Here is a 12562-nt window from a genome sequence, read left to right as displayed (position 1 = left end):
CAAAAAGCTTACAAACGCAACTGGTAAGGGCGATGGGTCTGTAATTGTAGGGATTCCTTGGATCTTTCCCTGGCTTAGGTATAAGAATGACAACAGCTTTCTTCCATGCATTGGGAAAGTTATGCTCCTTCATCACCCAATTATACAAAGTGAGAAGGGCATTCAATGACTTACAGGAAAGATGCTTCAGCATTTCTTAGCTGATGCCATCTGGACCGGGGTAAGACATATGTGTCTGTAATAAATCTCTCCTCAAACAGGGAAATTTCACAATTATAATGCTCTAAATTGTCAGAGTTGAACTTAATGGGAATATTTTCAGCATGTAGCTTAGCAGACAGAAAAGTTGGGAGATAACTGCAGCCATTAAAGATGGCTGCAAACGTTTCACCAAGAGTGTTTGCAATTTCTTATGCTGTGCTGATCGCTCAGCCATCTTTTTCCATTATGGACCGTGAATGGTCTCGGTATATTCTACATGCTTTTTTTAACTCTTTCCCATTCTTGTTTACTGGAGGTTGAGGCTGTTATCCAAGCCACGTAGGATATCCAGTAATCCCTCTTACTCTCCCATCGTATTTTCGGAATGTTTGCTTTAGCTTTTTTGAAAGTAATAAGATTTGGCAGTGTGGGATATCTTCGAAAATGTCCCCAGGCTTTTATCTGCTGTCTTACAGTTTTCTGGCATTCATGGTTCCACCATGATTTCGAGTACTTTGGAGGCTTTGCTGAGGTCTGAGGTATGGAGGCTGTAGCCGTTGGATTATAATGTCACTAATGGCTTTCACTGCACCTCGACCGGCACATTGTTCACTAGTTCTGTAAGCTCCACAAGAGAGGAGAAAAGCTCCCAGTCTGCCCTTTAAAATATGAAGCGTGAGGGCCTTATGATGGGAATCATGCCTTCCCTTACAAAAGTAACAAATATCATTAAATGATCACTATTGTGAGTGGAAATCATCTCCAACACTAAAAGTACAGAAGGGCAACGCAGATGGCAAGATCAAGAGTGTGGAATGCCCTTGTTGGCTCATGTAAATAGGTATCCAGACCATTGAGAAGACAAAGACAATAATCTTCGATCAACTGCTCAATTTGTCTAACTCAAGGATTTGTATCTCTACTTCCCCATAAGTGACTCCGTCCATTAAAATTCCCTATAATTATAAACAGCTCTGGCAGCTTCTCTATCAACTCATTTAGTTCTTTCTGATCAATAGCTTCATTTGGAGGCAGATACATGGAAATGACAGAAACTAATCCTTTAATATTAGCCTGTATAGCAACCTCTTGAATCTTGAAGGGATGTTGCTAACAGAAGAACAGTTGATGGATAGTCATGTGAGGTGAGAAGGCCTAAACCCCCCACTAACAGCATTGTCCTTTCTCGTAAATGAAAATAAACTGGCTGGTGCTTATCGATCATGTTGTTGACACTCGAGAGACTCTGATGGAAACCAAGACAGTTCCATGAGATAAAGATAGCCATTATGAATGTTTATTTCGCCGATGCTGCTTCTTTGTCAGATGAGGAAGGAGACTTTTCGGAAGTTCGAGTCCGGTTTCAACTTCCGTATCATCAAAGTCAGAGCTCATACTTTCAAGGGCAATTGTGACTTCGACTTCTATGCTGAACAATAGGAGTTTCGGATTGGGTTATGGGTTATTCAATTATGGCAAAGCACACGAGGGCTATCTGCCTAAAGGGAGGGATGCCTTCGTGGAGGACTTCCTAAGGGAAACTGGCTCGTATACACGTTACACATGGGGAAAACCACGAAAACGCCCATGCAGCCAGCCCGTTCGCTGGATTCGAACCTCGAACCGAACTACCAGTGTTCAGCGTCTTTACCGCTCGGCCGCTGGTGGGCCGAGTTTCGGATTGTTTCAGTACATTTGGTTTACTTGATGATGCAAGATTATTTTCTGTGGATTTATTCTTGGTATTTAATATTTCTGTTATTTTGTTTTGAGTAGTGCTAGTTTTTGTTAGTTTGTTATTTCCTGCATTATATTACTGTTATTTTAGATGCATTTTCCAGTTCATTGTTTGTCTTTTTACATGGACTGCTTAGATTAGTTTGGACTCCTACTGTTTTGAATTTTTTCGCAGCATCAGCGTATGAAATATTTAAACGTGGCTGTGTACTAGCCATTATTTTTCTAGCTTCTGCATGTGTTATGTTTTGAGTCACTTTCAGGGACTGTACTTCCTTCTCAGTTACCATTTAGGACACAAGCGAGAAAATGCTGTGTTCTCCCCCTTACAATTGACACAGGATTGCAATTATCGCTGTCATGGCCCTCCACGGAGCAGCGAGCACGCATGGGTTTGCCTCGACAGCACATTTTTGAGTGGCCAAAGCGCTGCCACTGGAATGTAAGGTCTAACTAGGTCTGTAAGGATGTAAGATCTTCCTGGGCAATGAAGATACCTGGCCTTTACACTTTTTGGCAAATCAGGTGTGTTGAAGGCCAGGATAACATTTTAAGTACCGAATTCTGATATTACTCCACGGCTGTAATTCAAGATTTTGTGAGGTGACTGTTACGCTTACATTTCCTAGTTTGTTTAAACTGAGAAGGGTTGCAGATTGGCTGGAAGATACAGCTTCGACTAGAAGATCAATTGAGCGAAGTCTTTTAATATATTTAAGTTCTCTGGCACATGATTTTATAAGTTTTTGTACTAAAAAAGGTGACTTTTTTACACACCACAGAGTCTGTCAAGGGCATGCAGATTCTTGAGCCAGGGCTAACCAGGTGGATACACAAACTGAAGCCCCACATTCGGCTTTTCTGAAAGCAGGTACTCCTGAGAGCTTATACCCAAGCCACTGACACAAGGACTAGTGACCAGCCAATTGATACTCATGAAGACAACAAGGTGCTTCCCATTTAGCTAAAGCAGGGGCCAAAGCAATGTGTTGGGGACAGTACCTCGCCTCCTTTCTAGCGACACTGGTTTCCACACACGGCAAACATGGGGGCAGTTTTCTCGCCACTCGAAAACTAGAGACAAGGGCTGTTCTAGTATCTCATGAGGAGCCCCAACCTCCTAAGAGGAAAACCGCAAGGGAGAATGGAAAGGAAAAAGTTTCAGCTCAGAGGAGAGGAGACAAAGAGAACAGATCACTGGGGCTCCAGGATCGTGACACCCATATTACCGAGAAGATGATCCCCTGAAAGGCTAGGGTACCTCAGGATTGCCATACCCATACGGGTAAGTACGGGTATGGCAATCCTGAGGTACCCTAGCCTTTCAGCCCCTGAGGGGTTGCTTAACATTATATCCCCCTTTTTTGAAAACCCAGAATAACATTCATGTGCACATCTGAATTGAATAAAACCCATCTCCTTTGCAGCATTATTTACTCCCCCCAGACACACATATTATTCTCCTTATTGCTTGTCAATTCCGTATGGTATTGTTCGAAAGACTGGGAAAAATCTTCGAATGAATAACTTCAAAAGGTAAGAGCATTGCATGTATATATCTTTCAAAATTCTTCATTGAGAAAAGGGTGTGCACAATACAGCAAATATGCCTAAAAATAAAAATATATATAATTTGAAATATAGGTGCATGTTTATACACCAGAATGCATTATATACCAAAATGTTCAGTAACTTTTTTCTTATTATTTCACTGATTTCATTTTTCATGACTTCGATACTAATGGTTTGCTCTGGGTTAAATACGAGAGGGCTTTGAAAGTTTTTATTAGTTATTGCCACCAGTTGTTCCAGTTATCAGCACATAATTGGATTAGGTTTTGAACAGCTTTCTATTTGGTATTTAGTCATTGTATGTGTGTATGTATACAAGGTGATTCGCTACCAGAATGACAAACTTGCTGGGTGTCTTGGGTGTACAGAGATGACTTTGATTCACATAGGAATGCATTGTCACAAATGCTGTAGTTGTGAGCTATGGTGAAAAGAACTGAAAAATTAATGGGATAGGAACATGAATGTTTCAATAATTAAACAAATTATTGAAACTTTAATGGGGCAGAAAACATTTTGTTGAAAGGTTATGCTGCAACATGTGTTCAAAATTACGACCAAAAGTCATCTGGTAGGCCTGACAACAATGCTTCATGGAATTTTTTACATTCTGGAAGATTCCTTTCATGTCACATATCCTCCTGGCAGCTCCAGGTATTCATGTGACGAGGTCGTCAACTGCAGGAATGGCCATCTCGTATACCAAACTCTTCATTTGACAGCAGAAGTCCATACATGATATGTCTGGTGATCTAGTAAGCCAATGAACCAGGCCACCACAACCTATCCACCACTGTCCGAAGGTTTTCGAGGTGTCGGCAGATGTCAGTCGTATAATCTGAAGAAGCCCCGTCATGCTGGTACTACATGGAGTGGCGCAAGGACAGAGGAACTGCATCAAGAAGATAAGGTATGCCCTACCATCCAATGGACTGGCCAGAAGTTATGGTCCAATGAGGTAGTCTCCAAGAATGCTGGCCCAAACATTGATCAAGAAATGCTCTTGAGCTGCACATGGGCATTATGCTGATTGAAGACTACCTCACGTGTGAAGCATGCTTTATCTGTGAACAATACGGATGCAGCAAATGTGTTGTTTAATGCACTCTGTTGCAGGAATCATGTAGCAAATGTCCTCCGGAGTGGCAAATTCTCAGTCTCTAATAACTGGACATGATGAAGATGGTATGTGCTTATTTGGTTTGCTGCGAGTATCCTCCAGGCAATGGATCGAGATAAGCCCACTTTTTGAGCTCCTACTTGATACTCATACTTGAATTGTCTTCTGCCAGAGACTACCTCCTAGTAAGACCACCTCCTCATTGCCAGGTGTCCTTGTCGTTCGCTGTCGATTCATTGTAGACTTGCCAGACTTGCCTAATTGTCAGACTTGCCTGACGACTTCTGGTTGTAATTTCGAATACCTTTGGTACAATCTTTCAGTAAACTATTTTGATACAATCTTTCAATGAAATATTTTCTGTTCCATTATTTTCTGTCCCAACCCTTTGGTACAATCTTTCAATGAAATATTTTCTGTCCCATTAATGTGTTGCTGTTTTTGTTCTTTTTCTCTGTATCTTTGCACCATAGCTTGCAACTGTGGCATTTTCGACCCTGCATTCCTATGTGATTCTGAGTTGTCTCTGTACCACTTACAAGCCCTGCAAGTTTGTCAGTCTGATAGCAGATCACCCTGTATATATGTTAACAGTGCCTGTATATATGTTATAGTTACTTTCTGGTCAGTTGAATGCCAGATATGCCTGACTATTTGGCATTCAACTGACCAGAAAGCTCAAGTAACTGAAATATTTTAGCATTTTGGAACTTTATTTTAGCATTTTAGATCTGAACTAGTCCTAACCTATCTTTTCCATAGAAAGTTAACTTTATGAAATGTGATTTTGCTGTATGTACAACATGTGCATTTCTTTGCTAACAGTAGTCAGTTATGGATTGTGTTGTACAATGAATTTCTCACAAAATATTTCTGCTCATTAAAAGGAGGGAGCATAATCTTTGTTGCTTTGTTTAAAGTGTAAAGAAAATGCTATATTCTATGAAATCTGTAATCTGCATTAGGTATGAAATTTTATTATGAATTCCTTTTCATTTACAACTAACTTCAACATTCCATCTGTATGACTGATTATAACATGCTAGAAAAATGCATAATGGCTTCTGAACAAAAACAGCACAGACCAGCAGACCACTTGTAGCACATAAACTGACTGTAAATAATGAGCTAACATTGTATTATTATGGTTATGTAATGTTCTCGATTCTTATTTAACCCTTTCCAACACACTACCTTTTAAAGTTGGAGGTTTGATTTAAAAAAAGGGTAGGCAGTCTAATTAGGCCTAGAGGAGTACACAAGTAAAATTTTGTGAAGATAGCACTTATCGTTTAATTCTGTGGGTGTGCCCAAAGTGGGCACACCCACAGTAATAAAGCTTTGAAAAGAGTGCTGAAATGAGCATTGTTGTCAATGAACTGACCGATGAGGTGCGGAGAAACAAAGAATACAGACTCTCAGTTGTTTTAGATTATCGGTGAGCCCCGTCCGGGCACACCTAGGGTTCGCCGTTTGATTTTAGGCAAGATTTCAAGGTAAAAATTTAAAACTAATATAGAATAAGGAGATTAGCTTACAGCCAAAAAATAACATAGAAATTTCTTTTCAAACAATTCCTTTTATACCCTAAAAAATTTTTGGAAGATTTCTTTGAAAAATGAGGGTCTTAAAAAAACTAAACATGGCTAAAATATGTGGACTGGTTCGTGTTGAGCTGCCATCTACTATAAATAAAAAAGTTTAAGAGTAACCTATAGTAACCTATAAATCCTTTTTTATTCAATTTTTCTGTGCGTACAGAAGGAAATTTTTATGTGTGTCCAGAGCGGACACACTCGGCCGCAAAGGGTTAATTATATTCATAATTTTTTGCTTGTGTTTTTCAACAATTATTTTCGCTATTCTTCTAGTTCTTACTAAAAATTACTAAAGACTACTAACTAAGGAAACATAATTTTCCTTATTTCCTGCTGTAAATAGAATAGATCTTATTCCTAAATAAAAAATTAGTATTAATATATTTTAACTATAGTAAATAAGTTGGTTATATATGAATATTTTAAAAGGTAATTTTATGTAATAAAATATCAAACTGATCATTTTACCTTATACATTTGTTTGATTTAATATGACACTTTGAGTGAAAAGTAGACATACTCTTCTGTGCATAAATTTACATTAAAATGAATGATGCAGTCTTTAATGCGAATTGAGAATCAAATTATCAGTATTCCTTCAAAGCAAGTTAAAAAAATGTATTTGACAGTTATGTCTTAATGATTATTCTAGCAGTACTTCAGGGGAAATACATAAGAATGATATAAATATGTTTGCATAAGAAAAATCTTGACCGGAATATAAATTGATATTTTTGAAATGTCAGTGAGCTTTGCTTCATAAATGGGTAATTTAATAAAAATGAAAAACTAACCGAACTGAAGTAAGCTTCTTTTTTGAGACTAAAATATAAACTATGTTCTTGTAACAGAGGTGTATTTTTGAGAATTGTGTCCTGAAATTTGTAATGTTAAAACTGTAAATTATTTAGTAAGTTGAGTATTCTTTTATTAAGATATATTAATATTGAAGTGTGGTATTGTAGAATCATATGAAGGATAAAGTTAGAGAAATCTTTGGCAATTTTTGCAACTTCATTAGATAAAAATACTAAACACATTCTTGAAATCATATTCTTTAATTTCAAATACTCTTTTAATTTTCCACGTATGTAAAAAATCAGATATTTTGAAAGCACTAAAATTTTTAAGTGGACGTTTAATAGGTTTAGCTGCTGCATCTGATTTTCTGTGTACAAATTTATACTTATTGGATTTATGTAGGTTTATGCTTTGGGCGGATTGAAATTATTTTGATATATGAACAAAATATAAACAAGATATAACTATATTAAATGCTTACATATAATTATTTGTATTAGATGAATAATTTAAATCTATTTGAAAGCAAATACTAAGATTTCCTGTAAAATGAAGGTACTATTAGGATTTTTATCTTCATTTATTTCAATAATTTTGATGTGTTTATTGTTCATATTGTTTCTCAAGGATCGTTTTTTCTTTTTTAGAATTTGTTAAAATTTGTGTTAATGCCATGTGTGTTTTAATTTTGAAATCTTTGCATATATGATTGCTGAGTCATTTAAGATTTAGATTAATTTTTGGCAACGGCTGCATTGTGGTATTGTATAAATATTTCATATCTAGTATATTCCGTTATTATTCGCATTTATGTGTTTTATGTTAAATTCATAGAAAAAGGCATTTTTAACTAATGGTGAAAAAATATTTACCTTTGGAATAGATTTTAGCAAGTAGAGCTCAGTATCAGTATGAAAATAATGAAGATCTAATATATTGGGCTCAAAATGGCTTTAAATCAGTGCATTGGCCTCTGAATAATATTTCCAGTAAGTTATTTGCTTATGAATATTTTTGATTTTTTATAAAATGTTTAAAAACTGAAAGCAACTTCATAAAATGTTTAAAAATTGACGCATGAGAGGCAATCGTAATTTGAATATCAGTATTTTTGTTTTAACTTTAACAATGTTATGCTTTGCATATTCATATGTAAATCATTTAAAAAGTAATTTGTTGCTGAATTCATATCTTGTATGAAGGAGATTATAAATATTAACTATGAGCCAAATAAAGCAGTCAACTTTAATAAAGCTTCGAAACAACAGTAATTTGAAAGTTATTTGAAAAAATAACTAAGTTGACTGCTAATAATTATTTCCCATGAACTTCCATAATTGTTTTCAGTGTTCTCTCACATTGACCTCTCAAGTCCTTCCTGTTCCCCTCCCAGATTGCTAATATTTAAAGTCATTATTCCTTCTCGAGTATATTTAGATTTCACATGATGATAATATTGAAAGTTTTATGTCTATTTAATCCATAGCATTGAGTGGTATGTGCTTATTAATAAAGTAATTATGTCATAACTAAAATCATTGTCTTCAATTTCTGATATCGATTTTGTTCTGCTACATTTTGTTCATATTCGTTTTCATTTTCTATGTTTATTATCTATTACTGTGACTGGCAGAGGAACAGAAAGCAATGCAAAAATAGATGCACAGAAGAAACATAACTATTCTTCCTTTATTTAAATAAACAAGAACAATATTCATTGTTAAAATCTGCACCTTTCAATGTTTAAAAAACTTTACTCAGCATGTACACGAGTTCAGCATCACTCATAGATCAATATCGATTGCAGTAATATGCTTGCATCATAGGGCGTAAATAGTGGGGATATTACACAAGTGACAATAAATGAAGACATTTACACATTAGGCATTTTTTAGGCAGTACCAAAAATGACTTGACCTTTTCTGTATGGGTGAATTTGGTTCATCTATGGCAGGTGTGACGTTTGCATCTCGAAGGATTAGTGCCTAGGTACACTGCTGTAATGTATATAATGATAATCACATGAAACAAAATGTAAATATTTTAAATTCTAACAGATCACCAAGATGAATAGGAATTATGATTCCTTAACTTTGATCTTGGATTTTTCATTTAATTTTGAAAGGTAGACAGCAGGATTCAGTAATGCAAAACAAGAGTGCTGGGTCTTACATGCTTGCATTTTTGTTTATTTCTTTCGAGGGCCTTTTTGAGGGAAGAGTATCTCATGTTAGTGCAGTTTTTATTTAGTTTCTTCTTTCCTTATGTAGAGTAGGGTGTGTTCTTTCTTTTGTGTAAATATAAGTTTTTTTTTGGGGGGGGTGCGTTAAGGTGTCAAAACAAAACAGATATCTATCGGAAGCTGAGTATACAGTTTTAATACAAGAAGATCTATGTAGAAGCGATGTCATCAGTTTTAGCAGTGAATTATCCGATTCTGATATGGATTTTTTATCAGATTCATAACTGCATCCATTTACCTTGACATCTGTCTGCTCCATCCATAAATGACATAATCAGTGGGTCATCTTGAGATTCTCCTGGCCCTTCTCATTTCAGTCCCATGAAGAAGTGAACATTTTTTTTAAGTATTAAATATGCTAATGGTATAATAAAAAAACGGATCTAAAAATGTCTCGTACACTAAAATATTTACAGCCGCATGCTTACATTGATATACCTGCTGTAAGTTACAATGCAATAGATGGTGACTGTGATAAAGAAGTTCTTTTGCATATTTGTTGATGACTTAATAAATTTAATTATGGAACAAACAAATAATTTTGCAAATTTTGACTTATGAGATCCAAACTTCAGTGGGTCATCTTGAGATTCTCCTGGTCCTTCTCATTTCAGTCCTGTGTCACCTGAAGAAGAGAACGTTTTTTAGAACTAAATATGCTAATAGGTATAATAAAAATATCGGATCTAAAAATGTACTTTAAAACAAATTTGATAAATGCTACTCCATTTTTTAATAAAATGTCAAGAGATAAATATTTAAAGATATTGTAATATCCTCCTCACTTTACACCAGACAGTAGTGCTTAAAAAATTGGATACCCTAAAACCAATTATTGAGCCACTTGTACAAAAATTTTAAAATGTGTGTAAACTGAAAAAGAATGTATCCCTTGATGAATTTTTGTTTATGTGGAAAGGCAGGCTTAGTTTTAGACAATAGTTTCCATCGAAACAGTCGCAATATGGTGTTAAAATATATAAACTAAGTGAATCTGATACAGGTTATATTTGGAACTTTTTAATATATACAGGCAAAGATACCAATCTTACAGCAAGAAGTGGCCTGTTAGACGAAAACATTTGGGAAACCTTCATAAATGAGCTTTTTGGGAAAAGGATGCATTTATATCTGGATAGCATTTTCACTTCACTTCCATTATATTTATATGATACAAAAGAGAATGTTTGTGGCTCAATCGTGGAAACAAGGAAAGATCTGCCAAAAATTTCCCATAAAAATGAATGAGATAAAATGATGTAGAAACTATGTGTAGTAAAAATACTCTTCCGGACATTAAAATTGCAACACCAAGGAGTGACCAGAAAGTGATGAAACGCAGTAAACAGAGAGAGACAATAAGTGATCTATCTTTATTTGGAAATGATATGCATATTACAGAATCATCTCAGTAGGTTGTAGGACCACCTTATACGGCGATACACAAAGCAACACGTGTAGGTACAGAGTCGATGAGACTATGGATGGTGTCCTGAGGAATGGTCTGCATTCCTTGTCAACTATTTGCCACAGTTTATCTTCTGAATGTAACAACGGCATGGTCTGCAAATGGCATGCAATCACATTCCAAATGTATTCGAATGGTGATAAATCAGAAGAGACCGGTGGCTGGGGAAACATCTGTCCACCTCACGGAGAACATTGTCTGATGCAAGTAGTGTGTGGTCGGGGTGTTATTCTGCTGTTGAGCACACCTTGAATGTAGGGAAGTGTCACTGGCCGCAACACATAATTCACGTATCGTTAGGCCATCATAGTGCCCTGAATATGAACTAGAGGTCACCTGGAATCATATGCAATTTTACCCTAAACCACGATGCCGCATTGTCATGCTGTGGGATGTTCCACAATTGCTGCTGGATTGTACCTGTCTCCACATCGATACGACACTCATACACGGCAACTATTATTAAAGAAACAAAAACATGACTTGTCTGAGAACATGACCTTGTGATGATGTTCCAGCGTCCACATTGCTCGAACCCGGCATCATTGCATGATGTGGGATTAATGGTAGTCTTTTTAATGAATTCCAGGAATGCAGGCCACTAGCCACTAATCAACAGAAAATGGTTCTGGTCGATATGAGAACATCCAGGGTATCTTGAACATGCTGCAGAATGGAGGTAAATGTTGCTCTGGTTGCTGACATCACTCTGGCTGTACTGGAACCCCTCAACGGTTGCCACAGCTGGTTCACTGTGGACGCATCTAGGTGTGTGTCAGCTGAGATTTTCCGTATGGTCCAACCTGCCTTTCTCAGTCTAATAATCATTCCCCTCTTAAAAACATCTGTCTGCTGGAACTGCATCCATTGATTATGCCTGACATTCTCTGCTGTTACATGTGTCCTCTGAGAGAAAAACAAATTTTCTACTATGATTTCCATAGCAGAAATAACAACACAAAAATTGAACATTCTGCAGGTTCCTTCCCTTATATCTTCTTCAAAGTGTGATGAAGAGCTTCACATTTCACATTGTTCACACATGCAGCTACCCTAAAATTTGCATAATTTTCAGGTCACTCCTTCTTGGTGTTGAATTTTCAATGTTGGGTAGTGTGTGTATCTGATTACATTTGAAGATAAAAAGAAGGTGTTGCTTTTAACTACAATGCATGGACACCAAATAGAAGATTCTGGTAAACCAAATAACAAAATAGGAGAAAGTATTAAGAAACCAAGCTGTATGTTGCAGTACAATACAAATATGGGAGAAGTAGATATTAGTGATGCAGTCACTATGCATTATCCATCTTACAGAAAATTATTCAAATGGTATAAAAAATTATGTTTTAGGTTCCTCGAAATTACAGTCTATAATACTCATATTTTATATGATGTACAAATGGTACAAAAACACCATTACTTGTGTTTTGATTAAAAATAATTAAACAAATTATCGAGAGGGTCATGTCAAGAACAGAATGTTAACTTTGAGCTTCATTCATGCCATTTGGGCACTGTTGCTTATTTGTAGTGATATGCATTATAAAAAATTCAGCGTTATGAAAAAGTCATTGATATGTAATTTAGCCAAAATGTATATGTAATTTAACCAAAATATATATTAATGTGGATTTTTGTAAATAAAATTTTTTATAGTCTTTTGTTATGAAATAAGTTCCCCCCCCTTATGGTTTAAATATTATAATTGCAGAAAAACCTTTTAAAGGTAAGTAAGCAAAGATTGATATTATATAGTTTTCCAGTTGAAAGAAAATTTTTCTTGCATAATTTTTACACATACTTTTTATCTACCCCAGTAC

At 35.9% G+C, this 12562-nt stretch overlaps 1 protein-coding gene across 2 annotated transcripts in view; it reads left to right on the top strand.

Moving 5' to 3' along the window:
- Nucleotides 1–12562, top strand: part of LOC118187434 (DNA (cytosine-5)-methyltransferase 3B-like) — a 487890-nt gene that overhangs the window by 400331 nt on the left and 74997 nt on the right. For both annotated transcript variants that reach the window (XM_085807194.1, XM_035357651.2), the window contains one exon: nt 7913–8018. In XM_085807194.1, coding sequence (XP_085663320.1) covers nt 7913–8018 — 106 coding nt within the window. The remainder of the gene's footprint in view (nt 1–7912; nt 8019–12562) is intronic.

Source organism: Stegodyphus dumicola, chromosome X1, assembly GCF_044657685.1.
Source record: "Stegodyphus dumicola isolate Sdum_Otavi_A_Nest chromosome X1, ASM4465768v1".
NCBI lineage: Eukaryota > Metazoa > Arthropoda > Arachnida > Araneae > Eresidae > Stegodyphus > Stegodyphus dumicola.
This window is presented reverse-complemented; position numbering and strand designations above follow the sequence as displayed.